The sequence below is a fragment of the Rhinatrema bivittatum genome, chromosome 9 (assembly GCF_901001135.1).
Source record: "Rhinatrema bivittatum chromosome 9, aRhiBiv1.1, whole genome shotgun sequence".
NCBI lineage: Eukaryota > Metazoa > Chordata > Amphibia > Gymnophiona > Rhinatrematidae > Rhinatrema > Rhinatrema bivittatum.
In genome coordinates, this window is record NC_042623.1 from 180257762 (window position 1) to 180272537 (window position 14776).

At 48.2% G+C, this 14776-nt stretch overlaps 1 protein-coding gene across 6 annotated transcripts in view; it reads right to left on the minus strand.

Annotated features, from left to right (window-relative positions):
* Positions 1-1538: 1538 nt before the first annotated feature.
* The window catches only part of AP2M1 (adaptor related protein complex 2 subunit mu 1), a 124650-nt gene continuing 111412 nt past the window's right edge, over positions 1539-14776 (minus strand). For all 6 annotated transcript variants that reach the window (XM_029615116.1, XM_029615113.1, XM_029615115.1 and 3 more), the window contains one exon: positions 1539-2568. In XM_029615116.1, the coding sequence (XP_029470976.1) occupies positions 2434-2568 (135 nt within the window). In that variant the 3' untranslated portion in view covers positions 1539-2433. The remainder of the gene's footprint in view (positions 2569-14776) is intronic.

A 14776-nucleotide genomic window follows, 5' to 3' on the forward strand; every position in this document is an offset into this window, starting at 1 on the left:
AAAGGGTGAGCCTTGCGCACAACCTATGCGCACGGATCGAGATGGTGGGCAGGGTGGCGAACAGGGCCAAAATGGTGACGGTGACCACGCGAGCAATATGGCGACCACCTCGAAGGGTCTCCACGTGGGGACCCTTGGGTTTAACCGGGGCCTGGTCCTGCTAGGGCGGATCAACTGGGTGGCACTGGTCCCGGCCGGCGACCTTTGCGACTCCGAGCTTCGGATACCGGAGTCTTAAAACAAGATTTCTACTTTACCTTGTCTCTGCGCTTCCCGGTTTCGTCCCGTGTGGTCTCCAGCTGCGGGGGGAGAGGGCAAATACCTTTACCGCTGCACTCGAGTTAGCACCTGCTGCCTCTCAGCCGCGCCCAAAATTGGGGGACTAGGTCCCCGCCATGGGTCGGCCGCCGGACCAAGGATTACCTCCGAGGGACCACAGAAATCACCTTGGGAATTCTCAACTGGGGGAGGGACCCGAGGGTGTCACTGCAGGAGAGCGGGGCTCGCTGTAGAGGTAAGATTTCTTCTTAATTTGGGATTTTCTCCGTTGAATTTTGAACGCTGGGAGAGCGTGCAGGTACTCCCAAACTGCTATGGAGACGGAAAATACTGAAGAGCTGCACTTCCTGCAGGGGTGTATCTACTAGGGCTGACATCAGATTGAAATCTGATCCATCTCCAACTGCTATCAGGAGTACACTATACCCATTGGTCCTGAGTCCATCTGCTACACACTAGGAAAATCCGAGTTATTGAGTGGCTCTGATCTCAAATTGAGCGCAACATGATGCATCAACTAAGGAGCATTGATGTGTTAAAATTATGTAACATAGGGTTCCAAGTAGAAAGGCTATAAGGAAAGGGACTTCTTATAAAAACTCTTTCACTTAGAGCTGAACCAAGACAGTTTTGTACCCCAGATGGGAACACTCAAAATTCAGACAATTGTTATAATTTTAAAGGAGCTCTTTCTTAAAAAAAAAAAAAATAAAATAAAATAAAAAACCAAAAAACCCCACCCCACAAAAACCTTAGGTACCTAGAAAGGGCAGAGTTAATCCCTGCATAATGGCTCAACAATTTAGGGTATGGCTGGCATTTCAACTGAAGTCACTGTGCAAGGCTATCCAGTTTTAGGCGATCACGAAAATGTTACTTTTAGAATTCAGCATGGGGGATGGGGTACAGGCTAGCAGTATTTAACTATTGAAATATGTACCCAAGATACTGCTCAGCAGCCCCTGTCCAATTACAAATACCTACTTGGAGAATAGTAGAGAATAGATGTGATTCTATAGTTACAGTTATAGCTATCACAAATCTCTAGGTTTTTAACAGGATAAACTGATTCTTTGCTCTGCTTTCCCTGGTTATGAAGACAGCAAGCAACATTTCAGGCATACAGTCATAGAAATGAAGCAGAAGTTACTGAAATAATGCTACAGAATCAATTCATTCATTTTCAGACATGGCAGTCATGCGCGCACTGCAGTAGCCACCTTGTAAACAAAAAAGACCTCCCAGACACCAGACACCAATCAGGTTACGTTGTTTATTAGGACTTAGAACTGGATGATCACAAAGTGTACAAAATGGATAGCACGCTATCAGCAAGAGATTGTGGGTAGCAGCAGCATTCTTGCCAGCCAAACTCTTCCCCTACTCCATTATCTGGAGTGATGAGAAATTCACCCATTACTGCCTTCAAGAGAGAAAAATCAGAGCCCCTGTCTTTCCACCCCACTGTTTCCTGCAACATGGAAGTGCTCTGACAAATCCCAGGGAATGTATGCTGCAACCGACAATGAAATCACTAGCAGGGAAGCTTTATCCTAACATTTTAAAGATTTGGTCACAAACAAAATACAAAATGCAGGACTTCGGGTTGGAAAATAAATTCAAAACAGAGACCCCACTGTAATAAAGAGGCAGCTGCAAAAAGCATGTGTTGCCCATTTCTGACCACAATGTTGCTTAGCTATGACACAAGAACCAGATTCTAACCAATCAGCGGAGCCCAGTTTTACTCTATTGTACGGACATATGCACAAGAATTCCAAAATTACTAGGGTATGATAAGTAATAAAACAGACAGATTTTGCTTCATCAGTGGGGGGAGGTTTTGCCCAGGGGAGGGCTGGGCTATGCATACAGTGCGGAGCACTCCTTCCCCTGCCCGACAGCACAGAGTGGCAGCTGCCTCCATTATCTTATCACACTGTCTGGCAAGTGGCTCAAAATTGACGATCATTCAGCTGCAACTCTGGGCTCCTGCAAGAAACAAGAGGCTCATGTCCCACAGGCAAGAAAAGTCCATTCTGAGACGAGCATATGCTTCTGTTCTGACCAGTGTGCAATGGAGCTTCTCCCAAACGAAGACCCTGGACGCCTAGTGGTGTACAGGGAAGAGGAAGGCCCATGTCATGGCTTGGGCTAGCACCTGGTCTCGTAGATCCCACTTCGGCCAATGTAACGCACCCATTTAATCACATCGTGGTCACTGTAGTTCAGCTTTGGCTCAAAGACTTTCAGGTATCGCACCTTCAGCCCAGATGGTGCAAAGGGAACCTGTGAGAGGAGGAAAAGAAGTGCTGTAACAGAAACAGAAAAGTGACAGCAGAAAGAAAGCCCATCTGCCCAACTAATTAAAGTAAGGGACTGGTTAAAATACTTATAAGTCCTCCAACGAAGCAGGAACACCACCCTGTAAAATCCACACCATCAGGCCAATGCAATATTGGGCGTAGGAATCGGGCACTCAAAACTGAGCGCCTGCTTTCCTAATGTGCGCCCGATATATTTAAATGACCTGCTGTGCTAAAAAGGATGTGCATCCCTAACGTATCCTCTACATCCGGCATGCAGGAGACATGGCTGGGCACCCAGTGGCTGACCTGACAAGCTCCCTCCCCGCCCTAGGTCTGGCTCGATGGGCCATGTGGTCCAGGTTGGACCTAGGGGTCCTGTACCTGAAATTTGGAATCAGGTCTGTATGATAAAACTGCCCTTGCCAGATTGCAAAATCTCCTCCCTCTTGGCCAGGAACCCTCCTCTGGCAGGGCTGTTCCTGATTGGTCCTTTTCACTGACTGGTCCATTCACTGTCACATATCTGTGAAAGGACCAATCACCTTTCAGAAGGCTGTACTTCACAAGTGTCAGTGAAGAGGATCAATCAGGAACAGCCCTGTTGGAGGAGGGGTTCCTGGCCAGGAGAGAGGGAGAGGGAGAGAAAGCTGCAGTCTGGCAAGGGCGATTTTATCATACGGACCTCGGATTCCCAATTTCAGGTACAGGACCCACTCTGACTGCTTGGCCCATTGGGCCAGACCTTGGTAGTGGTCAGACCATTTGTTTTGTTTACTTGTTTCTCCACGATATTAAGTCTGAGGAAGTACAGAAAAGCAGTATATTCTGCTTTTCTGTACACTTTTTGGGCTCCTCAAAAGTTAATGCCTGCTCCAGGGCAGATGTTAGTTTTGGCGAGTAAAATGTGTGGATGCAAATTTGTGATAAGCGCTATTAGCTCCGCATGGTTAGGACACGCTAACTCCTGATTTGCATCGGGGATTATGGATGTACATCCAAAACATTCATCAAGCTGCGCGCTGCCCGGGAAACCTCGGCTGGAGAAGAATCAAGGCTCCGCTCACAACAGTGCCTGAGCCCTAGTGGCATGTGCTCTAAAACACTTAGAGAAAGAAATCTCAGCAACCACACAGGCAGCCGTGATATTTTTTCCAACTCGCTATAGCTGCCAATATTGCTAGTTCCCCTTATTTACCTCTTCCATGGAGTAGAAACCAATCAAACTTCCTAACATTTAATAGCCTCCAATCACCACCTCAGATGCCGCTCGACATCCAAGGCATGCAAGAAACAAGTCGCTCTCATCTCTATTCCTGCTGGGCATTGGCAGGAGAAATAGATTCAAATGAACCTTTGAAACATTTTCAGCAACTGCATTGCACCCAGAATCAGAGAAAAAACTGTCCTCAAGGAAAGTAGCTTCAAAGAGAGGCTATGTAGTGGTCAAAAGGCAGGACTCGCCAAGAATCCAGAACTAGATTAAGGTTCCACAAGGGCACCGGTAGCCACCAGGGAGGACAAAGATGCTTAATTACCTTCAAGAACTGAGACACATCCAGAAGGGAAGATCAAGGCCCTCCATTGACTTGCCCCCTGTAAGAGGCGAGAACTGCTATATGGCAGAGTTAGTCAATTCTCTCTGTCTCCATCTGCTGGTGTGGAGGCAAAACCCAGGAGTCTGGACTGATCTGGTACGTACAGGGAATGGAATTTCTACTTTGAGAGACAGAATCTTGTCCCTCACACCAGGCTTCGGAAATACTCCAAATGCTAACATAAGCCAGAGAAGTAGAAAAGCATTCCAACCTGGCACAAGGTGGGATCACTGCAGCAGAATAACCACACTTCAATAACCAAAGGACAAAATCAACCCAGATCATATAGAATGGGTCCTTGCACCATACATCCAGTCAGGGCGGCTGCTTGAGAGGCCTGCCCACCAGCGGCCTCTGCAGATTGGTATACCATGGCCTCTGGGCAAAGCTGAAACCACCAGATGTGTTTCTGCTACCTTCTGATCTTTCGCATGACCCTGCCTAGTAGTGACCACAGCGGGAAGGGTTATAACTCCCCACCCCGCAGCCCCACTGAAACGAGAGAATAGATATGCAGAGCTTCTGATCCTGTCTGTGACTGAAGAACCTTGAAATGTCACATTGGCTTAAGTTGCCAGTAAATCCAGAAGGGTGACCCAGCATGCCACCATGAGCCGAAAGGCCTTGGCTGACAACTCTCACCACTGAGAAAGATGGCCCTTACACTGTCCTTTCTAGCAACGTAGAAGACATGTGTCAAGATGTTACTGTACTCATACCATGAGTGCATCCATCTGCTCTGACACCTGAAGGCTCTGTTCCAGCTTGAGGAAAGATGCGCTACCAGGGCACATTGTCCGACAATATCCCAACCATATAAGCCTCCCGAAGCTCAAACATACATGCCAGCCAAACTGCACTTGTTTCCAATTAGCTGAAACTCCTTGATGCTCCAGCGATCTGTACTACAATTCTGGCATCTCCAAGAAGGTCTGCTTACAACTACTACTGCATATGGAACGCTCACCTCCAAGAGAAGCCCCATGTAGTCCTGAGATTGTGAACCCCATCGGGAAGCTGCGCTGAAGAGGCTGCATGTGTGCCCTTGTCCAAATAACCCCCCCCCCCAAACATGGCTGCCAAACCCAGGACCTGTAAATAAAAGGTCACATTGTTGGGCAAATAGACCTTCCCAGAGTCTGAACTGGAGCAATCAACCTTTCAAGGTGATTCCCTGGCTGAAACATACTCAGCCCTGCTAGGAAAATTTTGGCCAAGTTCACTACTCAGCCTTGCTCTTGCCATGCGAGAAGCCAGGTGATTTTTCTAATGCAGATACGGGGAGCCAAGACATCAATATGGAAGGATGCCGCTATCACCATGACCTTAGAGAAGATATTGGGTGCAATGGCCAGCCAGGACAGGGCCTGAAACTGATAAGGATGTCCCAGAACAGCATACCGCAGGAACCAATGCTCCCAATGAATGGGAATATGTAGAAATGCCTCCGTCAGATCCAGAGATGGAAGAACTCCCAACTGCACTGCCACTGTTATGGCACACAGCTTCCATACGGAAATGAGTCTCCCACAAAATGCCACCTGTGGAACAGCATCCTGTATTTGCTTGCAATTCAAGAACAAGAATTATGGCCTTCAAGTCCAACAGCCTCCTTAAATAAGTCTCCACTGCCACCCTCTTCTGTAGAGAGTTGCAAGGAGATACCACAAGGCATCCAGAGGAATGCAAAGAAAACTCCAGAGCATAGCCTTCTCTCAACACTTCCAGGACCCACTGGACAGATGTGATCCGGACCCAGCTCTGATAAAGGCGAGACAGACAAGGTGCTCCGCTCCCGAAGCCCAGATTCTTCTGAGGCTTTCTGGATCGAAAGGACTGAGGTTTACCAAAAGGACGAGAACTCTGATAGGGCTGACAATGCCTGCAGCCTCTAGCATGGCCTCTTGCCCAAAAGGATGCAATGACAACTTATCCTGCCAATGAAGGACCCGGGAGTCCCCTCATCTATGTACCATGTTCTCTAACTTTTCCACATAAACCAGAACTTTTACAGGGTAAAAGAAATTGTACCTATCAACCAATTTCACAACCACAGCTGACATCTAGCTGCTCTCAAATCACAGCCTGCATCAACTAAGGAAGCAGCTCCAGTTGCAACAGCGGTATGCTATTTGACCCTGGTCCCTCAGGCTCCAGAGACAGGCATAGACTTGCCCGAGCCATCAGGGAGCAACAAGAGGCAATTTGCAAATTCACTGCCATGGTCTCAAGACCTGCTTAAGAATAGCTTCAATTCTCCTTTGCTGAGAATCATTTAGAGCTGCCCCTCCAGTGGAATGTTGGTCTGCTTAGACATAGCACACACACCCCAGGTGCTTCCACCTTCAGAAAACCTCACCACCAGTTCCAAGGGGTACAAGCCCACCAAAGCATGTCCCTTTTTAAGGTTTGGCTTCTGGAGCATCCCATCCAAGGGCAATCAGCTCCTGAATAGCATCCAGGAGGGAAAAAAAAGAGATGCTTGTATAGGGTGACCAAAATGGGATCACTTGTGCACCCATAGAGTCAGCCTCAGTCACACCAAGCGGCTTCAGAGTCTGAAACAGACTAACTCATCACTATGAAAGAAACCAAGCAGAGTGTTTTATGTGGCTCTAAATCTGGAATGATTTCCCCCTCAGCCAGAGGGGTGAAACCAGATCTTTGCCAGATTCATCTGAATCCACATTCTCTTGCAAACCAGGGACTCCTGTACTGCAGTGCTTGCACAAGTAACAACCACTGGAAACACTGAGTACATGACCCCACTTTGAAGGTATCGCCCTCTCTCCTGGACATCCCTATAGAAAGGACTGTGGTCCCTGGAAAATCCCACTCAGGGGAAGGAGGATGGGTCTATACCAGGCCTTATAGGTCTCAATCTGATGTCCTCGGATCGAACATCTCCTGAAGATGTTTCTGTCCTAGGGTTAACCGAAGGGAACACTTGCAATGAGTTGCCTTCAGCTCCAGTTCCCCCCTGACCAAGGGGACAGCCCAGCAGCCAGGCAGCACTGGTATAGACTCGCAGAAATCCTTGGCTGTATAGCCCTTATATGGCTAGGTGCCTGGAATAGTCACTAGTGCCATACTGCTTTGCTTCACTTGTGCACCAAAAAAAAATAATTTTTGGATGCGTTCAAGCACACACTCAATAGGAGCATTGCAAATATAGGCCGTGAATATATGCTGCTACCTTGCACGCACGTGCGTGTGTCACCATGCGGCAGTCATTAGCACAAGCAAGCACACGAAAATGCTGCCGCGGCCTACAACACAATTCGCAGAATCATGCTTGGGAGCAGGCCCTAACCAGAGGGCTGCTCCGTCTGCCGTGCTTGCGCCTCCGCCACACCTCACTGAACTCCCCAGAAAAGGGAGAGGGAGGACGTAAGCAGCACCAACCACTCACGCCAAGGGAGGAAGACCTGGAAAGAAAGGAATGGGGGAATAAAGCCTCCCTGCTCTTTGCCCATTTTTACTTTTCTTTTTAACCTGAGCTCAGCCGGTCCTGCTACGGGGGTAGAGGGTGAAAGATTTTATTCACCAAGCCTCCCTCATATCCTGAAAAAGGCTGCTGGGATGCAAGATGGCCGACCTAGCTGGACACACTTGAGGTTGCTCTCATCAGGGCCTTATTGATTTCTTCTGAAATGCCTTATTCCGCGAGGAAACTGCAGGCCAGAGAACGAGAGGCTTCGTCCGCTCCCTTGGTGACAAGTTTTGGGTCCGGCAGACACCCATGTGCGGCAAGGAGTTAAGAAACTGGCTTGCTGGAAAATGTTTGGGAGGAAGTCTAAGCCAACATCTTTCTGGAGCTGGAAACTATCCCCAGAAGAACGGATGGCTCCGGCTAACCCAGCTGAGGTGAGTTAGTCTGACCAGCACCGTGGAATAGCACAACCCAAAGACGGGGAAAGCAAATGTTGCTTACCTGATGTAACAGGTGTTCTCACAGGACAGCAGGATGTTAGTCCTCACAAATGGGTGACATCGAGGATGGAGCCCTGTACGGAAAACTTTTCTGTCAAAGTTTCAACAAGCTTTGACTGACACTGGCACACTGGGTGCACTGAGCATGCCCAGCCTGCAATTATCCCTGTGAGCCACAGGTGTCTCCCTCAGTCTCGTCTTATAGCTAAAAAGCGCAAGCGAAACTAAAATAAAAGTATACAGACCCAACTCCGCGGGGGTGGCGGGCGGGTTTCGTGAGGACTAACATCCTGCTGTCCTGTGAGAACACCTGTTACATCAGGTAAGCAACATTTGCTTTCTCACAGGACAAGCAGGATGGTAGTCCTCACAAATGGGTGAGTACCGAGCTGAGGATGCCCGGGAATGCACCAGATACACCGCAGATGCGCAAAGGCGTAACAACTGAGGTGGAAATGGGAACGGAGGGCATCCGCAACACCATAATGGGTTCGTGGAAGGATGTTGGGTAGTGAATTGAAAAAAGTAAGAGTAGGCGGACTGGCCAAACATGGAGCATGCCGGCTAGTCAAATGTAAGCAATAATAGGCTGCGAAGGTATGGAGAGGACTCCAGGCTGCAACCTGATAAAAAAGTACAAGCAGCAGTAAGCAAAGGGAAGCTGTTAAGGCTAAGACGGACACAACAGTATGTGGATACCCACAGTGTTGTAGTGAAATGTCTGCTTGTTGGTAGGAAAGGAAATATAGACCACTTAATCAGAAGGATTAGGTCTGTGTGGCCACTGGAAGTAGCAGCTTGACCCTTGCATGAAGGAAAGAGTCAAGTGGAATTCACATGGAATGCAGTGCAATGTAGATAGAATGTAAGCGCAGCATTACTGTCCATGAATGTGGAAAACCCAGTCTCTCCCTAGGGCGAGAGAGAGAGGTTAGGAAAAATTAATAGAGTATTTCCTGAGGAAAGGAGATACAACATCTACCTGAAAAGGATAGAAAGTTGAATGCGTAGAACTACTCAGTGGCAGAGGAACGGAGTCAGGTGAGTATGGAAAGAGTGCATAACTCACGGACCCTGCTGGCAGGAATGACATTAAGAGGGAAAGAAGTTCCCTTGCCAAACTGTGGAAGAGAGGAATGGAAAGGCTCAAACGTAGAATGTATGAGACTTATAAGGAGAATATATATGTTCATTCCGTGATTAGAGAAATAGAGGCGGCTTGATCAGTGGATAATCCATGGTAAGCCGACTCAGAGAGGATTACCGAAAACGGGAACCCAACTCCCAAAACGATACACCTCCTAAGAGAAAGGTGTATCTATGTGGAGGATGTCTGGAGAACAGAATCCGAGGGAGTAAGAAAAAATGGTGGAAAAGTAAAAGGGGTAATACCTCTTTTTTTTTTTTTTTTTTTTTTTTAGCGTCAGGAGGTAAAGCCTGCCATATTAAACGGCAAGATTTATGTTTAGAAGGTTTTGTGACGCTACCAGAACCTAAGAACATCAGTAAGTCTATGATTTGGGACTGACTGGTGAGGGAATAAAAGGTTACTGATATGATGGATTGAGAAGTATGGGAAGCATACTGATCTCAGTCAGGGAGTGGGGAAAAGAATACTGAACCCCATCCCAGTTCAACATTAGAAGAATGCTGGCTACGAGAGGCAGCAGAAGAGATATATTGAAGAGGCCTTTGATGGAAGAAAAGGCATCTAAGGGAACGCATAGGAAACATGTGTAGGGAGCAGAACCTGTGCATCGTATGGAATGATGCAGACGCAGAGGAAAGTTTAGTTAAACTCAGCGTTAAAAGATTTGCCCTGTACACATGTAATTGAGACCATTCGAGAGGATAGAACCTACGTGGAGAAGGTCAGATAGAGCGTTCATTAAATCTCTTAGATATGTGGCCCAAAGACGCATGAAGTGAACAAGGGCCAAGGGTAGAGCTGCGCAGCTGTCTAGCAGAGCAGCTAAGAGGTTGTGCGTGCTTATGAGTTGGAAAGCACATTGTCCCTATGCTGTCTGTCTGTATGCACAAAGAATTGTTGCAAAAGCAGTATTGGAAGGCATAAGGGCATAACTCATGGGTGCAACGTCCAGGAAGTTTATGAGAAACTATGCTGGAGTGCAATAGATGCATAATGGGTTGACAGCTTTCAGGAGAAACTTTATAACCCTAAGGAATTGCGAGCATGAGTCGAAGGAGACTAGGTCCTAGTTCGAACTGGGATAAGAATCAGGGACGAAAGCAATGAAACCACTTAGGTCCATTGAGTATAGAATGTCACTGAATATAACCCATAGCAGTTTTGAATTATGAGAAAAAATGCATAGTGGGAAGAAACCCCATAGCCCAACCATGAAAAGTTGAAAGGTTGAGGTTATGGAAAATATGCGCAGGGACATATAACAATGTATCAGAATGTCTGTGCGCATGCTGGACAAGAGGGTCTTAAGACTGTGGTGTCCAGAAGTGTTACAGAAGGGATTTATGGCAGTGACAGTAATCCCAGTTAGTAAATGTATAGTGAGTCCTGAAAAAAGTGAGAGCTCTTTGCATGTACTGAAAGGAAAGTGAATGATGTTACACTCCGCAGAGAAAACAGCATTCACCAACAGTGATGCAAGAGACAGTTCACTTACCGAAGCTGGTGCCGGCGGCAGAGCTTGGGGTTGTAATGTTGACTCACCATAAAGCACATAGAAACATTAAAATAATGTACTTACTGCAGTATGGAGTGATGGTAACCAAAGATACCATTGTACCTGTGACGTCTAAAGAAAGTTGGATTTTCTTAGGTCCAGGATGTGCGGAGAGTAACTATTTTCTGTTAAAAGAAAGAATAGTGCAATTAAAACTCCCCAACCCCCCTCCCTTCTCCCCTCTGCACTTCGTAGCGCCTGGGGGAGTGTACCGGGACTTTGGTACAAGGTGGGGTGGCCGCTCTGATATCTGACCAGATGGGAGACCAAGAAGTGTCCCAATGGAGGATATCATGTAGGCTCCTGCAGGTGTGTGAGCGGTAAGTGGTACCCGCATTTCTGTATGCTGTACAAGGAGACACTGAGACCTGTGGCCAGGCCTCAAGGTGGACTTGTACATGGGGCAATGGTTGCTGAATCTCATGTTTAGCAGATCAGCCAATGCAGCTGGACCTTGGTTGGGAGGGAACCAAGAGTCAGAGCATTGGTCGGCACAGGGACTTGTTACTGACAAGAGAAGAAGCCCTGCTGCAATCCCAAGAAGATAGAGGGGTTCTCCTGATATTGTGGCTAACATAGCTAACATAGTGATATGTGACACTAATACAGTTCTAAAAGGCACATGACCCAGAACTTTTCGAACCACGGTCCGAATGGGAGAACACAACTCTATGGGAATGCCGCCGAAGCGGGGTACTTACCATCCGACGTGGATCGCCGCAAGACGAGCCGGTGAAGATTGTTGACCCCGACGGTCTCCGGAGTCCTCGAGGGTAAGGCCGGGGACGTAAACGTCCATCTCGCTCTGAAACCCGGTATGGTGGCACAGGTACAGAGGAGACAGGCCAGGCGTGAGTGGCGTTTAGACTGCTAAGTGTAACAGATGGCCATAGTCCCACACCACTTGACGGTGGGGCACGCCAGGAACAGAGGAGCCCTAACGGAACTCATGTTCCCTCCCTCGTCACAGCGGCTCGATGTGTCGTGACGCCAATGCAGAAGCTGTCGGACCTGGATCCGGAAGTTCTGGATCACCAAGGACTGCCAAAACTGTAGGAACAGTGCTGATGGCAGTGGTGATGTCGCTCTGCCCGAGCGTTGTCCAGCCTGGAGAAGGATGGCACCGATGTGCTGGATGGCGTCAGCGGCGGACGATCACGATGTCGGCGATGATGGGTGCCACGGTGCTCGGCCCGGTCTTTCCCCAGCGCCGAGATGGAAGCCCTCGTCGTCCTGGAAGGCGATCGATGACGAACTGTCAGCACGCCTGCTCTGCTCCTGACACAATGGAGTGTCTTAAGCTAATACGGGGCTTAAAAAAGAACCCAAAGCGTGGAGCAATGTGAGGAGGCGAGGGTATTATGTGGCGGTGCTATGTCGGTATTGACGATATTGAAGGCAACCTAAGGGGCTTCGAGGATATCATCAAAATGGGTATGAAAAATCGTCGATGACTGGCCAGGAGAATGATGACAGTGACGGGCACTGACAGCAGTGGCATAGGTATCTTTGAAACGATGTGGAATCGAATAATCGAAAAACATTGCCGTTATTGAAAAAGATACCGGCATCGACTGAGTCGAAGTCGAATCAATAGGGCGTCAAGGACACCGAAGGAAAACGGAGGTGTCGAGGGCATCGATGCATGGAGGCGGGCATTTATGCCGTTTGTGGCATGGCCACGGGCATCAACTATAGGGCCACAGACGTTGACGGTATCGATTTGGACAGACTCAGATTTCCAAGTGTACATGGCATCGGTGCCCCAGACACGTGTGTCGGTGGCATCGATATGGACACGTATGGAATCGATGGCATGGATCTCCCAGTCGATGAATTCCATCCCGGCATCAACGCCAGTCCTGGAATCGGCATGGGCATCGATGCCAGCCATAAGGCTGGCATTGGCATCAACGCCCATCCACGGAATCGAGCCGGCATGGATATCCACCGATGGGATCCACCTGGGCATCGAATTTCACCGATGGGAGCAGCCTGGCATCGACTGCCCTCGATGGATGCATTCTAACATAGATGCCCATGGATGAAACACCTGGGCATCGGTGTCCATCGATGCAAAAGGACCCGGCACCGATGCCATCGACGGACGGCCATCCGGCACCAATGCCATCGACGGACAAGCCATCCGGCACCGATGTCCATCGATGGGCCCATCCGGCACCGATGTCCACCGATGGGGACCATCCGGCACCGATGTCCACCGATGGGGACCATCCGGCATCGATGCCCACCGACGAATCGATGTGGCACCGATGCCCCCCGATGGAAAGGGCTGGACATCGGTGGGGAGGATGGGGCATCGATGGCATCCCCAAAAGGGGGGGGTGGCATCGATGAAGTGACCCTGGGATCGTTAAAAAGTGTCTCGGGCAGCGGTGGCGGCGACCCGAGTATGCATGGCAGTGACTAACAGCGTGTGCGTCAATGGCATGCATCCGGGTAGGGACGGCACCGAGGAAGCCCAAGGAAAAAAAAACAGTGCGTAGGAGGAAAAAGCCTGGTAGCACTGAAAAGCAAAAAACATGGATAAGGGCATCAGGGCACCGTGGGGGGAGGGGCGCTGATGACATATAAAAGCCCAGGGCGGTTTAGGAGGGTACCGGTGTAGTGATAGGTATCGACTGCGTGAGGGTACCAGGGAACGAAGGACTTGAAGCTACAGAGGTCCTAAGTTAAGGAAAAAATCCCTACCCCACTAGCATAAGCAAGCAGAGTGTCACAGAGATACTCGCAAGCTGTTTAAAGCTAACTGAAAAATGGGGGAAGGGAAGGCTTCAGTCAGTTAACAGCCTTAAGATAGTGACAGGAACCGACTGAAAAATAAGAATTAGTACTCACCGAGCGTCGTAAAAACGTACGCGGAGGGAGACCTGTGCAGGGAAAAGTGTTTTTTGAAGTGAAAAGTTAAGTGTTTCCATGAGGTAATTAGTTAAAAAATCCTCACAGAGCTCCAACCGCTATGCTGACTGCAGAGCGGAAAAAAGAAGACTGAGGGAGACACCTGTGGCTCACAGGGATAATTGCAGGCTGGGCATGCTCAGTGCACCCAGTGTGCCAGTGTCAGTCAAAGCTTGTTGAAACTTTGACAGAAAAGTTTTCCGTACAGGGCTCCATCCTCGATGTCACCCATTTGTGAGGACTACCATCCTGCTTGTCCTGTGAGAAAGGTGCCGGCCCCATGGCTGCCCCAGAGTTCCTGTGACCTCGCTAGTAACCCTGTTTCTCAGTGAATTGTAAAAGAAATATTTGATTTACCATCCATTCAGAAGACAGTTGGTAAGACCTGCTTTAATTAGATGCCATTTGGGAAAAGATACAGAGACTTTAAACATTCAACCAAAATGAGCTTGGTAGTTCGTTCTCTGGGCATTTTGGATAACCTCTTGAAATCCATTGGAAACAATGTGAATAAGAATTCCTGTAAATCTTTCAAAAAGGATATTAGCGACATCACAGATATTCAATCAAAAATGATTAAGGAGAACCAGTGCAAGGGAGGAACCTTTGTTTTATACATTTTCTAAAAGATGCTTGACATTCTTAAAATCCCTGAGCAGGCATTGCCTGTTTCAAGAGTGCATTATATTCCACCACTTAAAAAGGGCCCTCCTGATCAAATGGGGATTCAGGTCCTTACAACTTAGTTCACCTCAGCTGGATCTTACTAACATATTAGAAACTTCCCAGAAGAACTGGTTACTCCTGATACACTCATCGCATTTTTTCTTCTGGAACTGACTGAGAATGAATATGAAGGATGGTTTTTCATCATCGTGCGGAAACCATTTTAGATCTCAAAGTCTGTGCCTATCCAGATTTGGATAGATTGAGGCAGCAGCTCTTGTTAAGGCCCAGAGTGTTAGAATGGGGTATTTTTTCCCTGCAAATATGTATTAAATACCAGAATGTTTCATCTCTTTTCTTTTTACCTTCA